The 4,012-nt window shown below is 54.1% G+C and overlaps 1 protein-coding gene across 1 annotated transcript; it reads right to left on the bottom strand.

Moving 5' to 3' along the window:
- Positions 1–218: 218 nt before the first annotated feature.
- Positions 219–1,511, bottom strand: LOC125533130 (heavy metal-associated isoprenylated plant protein 39-like). Its single transcript, XM_048696894.1, has 3 exons — positions 1,215–1,511; positions 964–1,039; positions 219–871 (listed from the first exon to the last, which is right to left on the bottom strand). Exons 1-3 carry the CDS (start codon positions 1,221–1,223, stop codon positions 477–479), a joined length of 480 nt encoding a protein of 159 aa, XP_048552851.1. The 5' UTR covers positions 1,224–1,511; the 3' UTR covers positions 219–476.
- Positions 1,512–4,012: the final 2,501 nt, after the last annotated feature.

Below are 4,012 nucleotides of genomic sequence, written 5' to 3'. Positions count from 1 at the left end.
AAGAACTTAAAGAAATTTGACTTAAGGAAAGACTAAAACTTCAAATAATTTATTTATTTTTGCAAATAAACTTCAAATAGTTTAGAATGGAGAGAGTCCAACTTATGCACCGTTGGAGTATAATCGTTAACATGATACTAATCCCTCGCAAAGAGAATGTGAGACTAATCCATTTTGTAGTTTGAAGCCGCAAACCGCAAATCAGTGGATCTTCAAACATGGGTGGCGCATATTTTCATAATATGTATTCTAAACGCTCTTATATTTTTTTACGGTGGGAGTACATATTTAAAGAAAATTGCCGTCACAGGTCATTACAGTCATAATTGTCCCATACAGCAAAGTTTTCCACGTGAATGGCCTCCCTGCCCATAACTGCATTCTGCACAGAAACGGCATACACGCGAGAAGAGAGCAAGCAGCGTCTTTGTACCACACGTACTCTGGCACAATCACATCACGCAGCGGTCGCGTTCTTAGCAGATGGTGCAGGAGTTGGGGTTCTCCTCCATGCTCTGCACCACGTAGTGGCTGTTCATGTAGGGGTTGTGGTAGGCCGAATAAGCCGACCTGTACTGGTTCATGAACTCGGCCATGAGCTGCTCCTCCGTCGGCTGCGGCGGCTTCGCCTCGCCGTCGCCCTTCTTGGCCCCGTCCTTGCCGTCGCCGTCCTTCTTCTCCCCCTCCCCTTCCTTCTTGGCGTCGGCGCCGTCCTTCTTCTCGCCCTCCTTCTCGGGCTCCTTGGCCGGGCCGACCGAGTCGATGGACGCCGACCACCCCTTGCGCAGCTTGCTCACCACGTCCACCGGGTCCACCATGCCGACCACCGTCATCTTGCGGGTGGCCATGTCCACGGACAGCGCGTCTATGCCTGCACACACGAGACAGATCACAACGTCGGTTCCTTGCTTGCTTCAGCTAGCTCTTATGCCATGCGAGAAAACAAAATATTGCTGCTCGTACCGACGAGCGCCGAGACGGCCTTCATGGCCTTCTGCTTATCCTTGCCGCTGTTCACCTCCAGCTTCACCACAATTTTCTGCAGCAAAACCAAACAGCTAGCGTGATCATCAAGATGGCGTTCTGCTGAGCAGAGCTGAAGCAGGGGAGTACAGATGTCGAGCAAAGATCGGAAGGCAGTGCAGATAAAAGCAATAGGTGTTGGATTCTAAAGCAAGATCCAAGGGGATTCAGCCCAGAATCCTGGCACGAACCTTCGACATGTCCCCGAGATGCGAGCTGAGGGCCAGACCGGCCGGCGGCGGCGCAGTACACACAGGCAGGGAGGACGCGTACAGCCGGAACGGTACGGACAGGAGGGAATAACGATACGAGTGAAGAGGAGGCGGGCGGGGTTAAAATGGCAGAAAAAGCAATGGTGGAGAGATGCCTCGAGGCGAGGCTGTAAATAAAGGTTGTAGCGACGGCTGGGGAGAGCGAGCGTCACGTATCACGGTATCAGCAAGGGGCAGAGAATTGGCGGGGGAAAGTGAAGTTGGTGAAGGCCAAATAGTTCTCTTCCTCCTCCCACTTGGGTGACGATTCTGGCCTCTCTTCTACAAGTGTATCGGTGGACACATAAAAGGTGAGGAGAGCAGCCTAAGTGCAAGTGCTGGGCCGAGGCCTGGGTGGGCTATTGGGCCGCATGTGGCCAGTGTGTGGTGTGCTACATAAACCAGTCTGTAATTCTGGATCGGGTATGAAATGAGATAACACTGGAAGTCTCTCTCTCGTTCCCCTTCGTCTACCTCCCTCCCTGCTCTCCTCACCTACCTCTATTCTTCCCGTGCGATCGATCCCTTTTCTAGGGTTCATCGGTCGTCACAATTGGTATCAGAGGCCACAATTTTTTTTCCCTCTGCTGCTGATCCGCACCGTCGCTCCACATCCTCTTGGTAGATCGGTAACATCCACTGCATCAGGTGCGGATTCGCTTCGGTGAATTCGCGCAAAATCCTGTGCAGGGTTCGATTTACTCGGAGCGGGAGCCACGACGCCGTCCAAGCCTTCTGCGCAGACGCGGCAACTCATGGCCGTGATGGAGAATCAGACCTCCAACCTCGCGGCCCTCATGGAGAAGCTGCTCGAGCGCTTCAACGAGGAGAAGGTGGAGGCGGGGAAGCGCGCCGAGGTGCAGGCCGCCTTCAATAGCCAGGTCTCCCACGAGCTCAAGAGTCTCTCGAAACAGATCGGGCTCACCCAAGCCGAGGTCGACGACGTTCATAAGGGGGCGTCCTCTTCGCACTCGTCGGCCCTCTCCGCCAGATCCGACGTCGACGATCCAGCTGCGGCCGTGCTTCAGACGCTGCTGCCCAAGGAGCGACCGCAGCATCAGGCACCGCCACCGCCAATCGAGCCGTGCGTGGCTCCGCCTCCGAACACGTTGCCACATCCGCAGGCGCTAGCCGGCGGTCAGCCGCGCGCACGCCTGGCCAACGACGGTCCGCTGCTGCTTCCAGTACCTGAACAGCCGCCACCACCGGAGCATGCTTATCACCAACAATCACGCGAGGATTATTTCTCCAAGCCACCGAAGCACAATTTCCCTCGCTTCGAAGGGGAATACCCGCGCGTCTGGCTGGATCGATGCCTGGTGTATTTTGAGCTCTACCATGTGCCGGAACACAATTGGGTGACCACCGCAGCGCTCTATGTGGAGGGGCACACCGCCCTCTGGTTGCGGGCATTTCGACAGCAGAATCCGATTCTTCGCTGGGATATGTTCCGGCAAGCAATTGAGGAGGAGTTTGGACCGGACGAATTTGAGTCCCTGATGCACAATCTCTTGCAATTGCGACAGACTGGGGGAGTGACAGAGTACAGACAGCAGTTTGAGGTTCTCATGTACAACTTACTGGCCCTGGATGCAACCTTGAGTCCAAAATTCTTTGTTACACAATTTCTTCTGGGGCTCAAGGATGAGCTTCGCGCGGCTGTACGCCTTCAAGCACCAAACAGCATCACCCGGGCAACCGTTTTTGCAAAAATCCAAGAAGAGCTCGCGAATCTGCACCCCAAGTCTCGACCACTGCCGGCAGGTCGACCGCCTCCACTGCCTTACACTGCACCAACACAGGGACGCCCAGCGCCAGCAACAACCGTGTTGCCAGCGGGGAACCCACCGAAACTGATCGCAGCCGCCAAACCAGCTGCAGACGACTTCGGCAGAGAGTGACAGTTACGGGATTACAGAAGACAACATGGCCTCTGTTTTCGCTGTGGAGAGAAATTTTCCAGAGAGCACCAGTGCAAGCGCTCCGCCCAATTGTTGACCATCGAGGTTGGAGAGCACGGTGAAGTCCTATCTGATGAGGTTGTGCGTGCTCTGGAGCTGTTGGACGAGCCGGCGGCAGCAAATCTGTCGTGTTGTTTACTGTCAGCAAATGCAGTCGATGGCACCGATGCTGCAGAAACTATCCGCCTGCGTGCCACGGTTGGGAACCAAACTATGTTGTTGTTGGTCGATTCTGGCAGTACACACAGTTTTGTTAATGTCTCCTTTGCTCAACGCATTGCTGCAACGACAACGGTGATACCCACAATTGCTGTCAGAGTAGCCAATGGGCAAAACTTACAATGCACTAAACTTGTTCCGAAGCTGAACTGGACAGTTCAAGGTCACAAGTTCGCTACAGACATGAGAGTCCTGCAACTCGGGGTCTACGACGCAGTTTTGGGAGTGGATTGGCTTGCCCAGCATAGTCCGATGCAGTGCGATTGGAAACTGAAAACAATGCAGTTTGTCAGCGAAGGTGCAGCCGTTCATCTCACCGGCGTCCGATCGGATGAGACACCAGCCATCACAGCCTTGGATGCATCACAGTTGTGGCAGGTGCAGGAAGCAAATGAGATTTGGGGAGCTGCTCTTGTGGACTTACAGACCTTGCCCTCACACAATCCAGAAGCTCATCTTCCTCATGTTATCAAGCAAATCCTGACAGATTTCAGTGACGTATTCGAGGAACCAACAACACTTCCTCCTCACAGATAGTATGATCATGCCATCAACCTC

Source organism: Triticum urartu, chromosome 1 (genome assembly GCF_003073215.2).
Source record: "Triticum urartu cultivar G1812 chromosome 1, Tu2.1, whole genome shotgun sequence".
Lineage (NCBI taxonomy): Eukaryota > Viridiplantae > Streptophyta > Magnoliopsida > Poales > Poaceae > Triticum > Triticum urartu.
The sequence above is the reverse complement of the archived record's forward strand: the minus strand, read 5'-3'. Positions and strand labels throughout refer to the sequence as shown.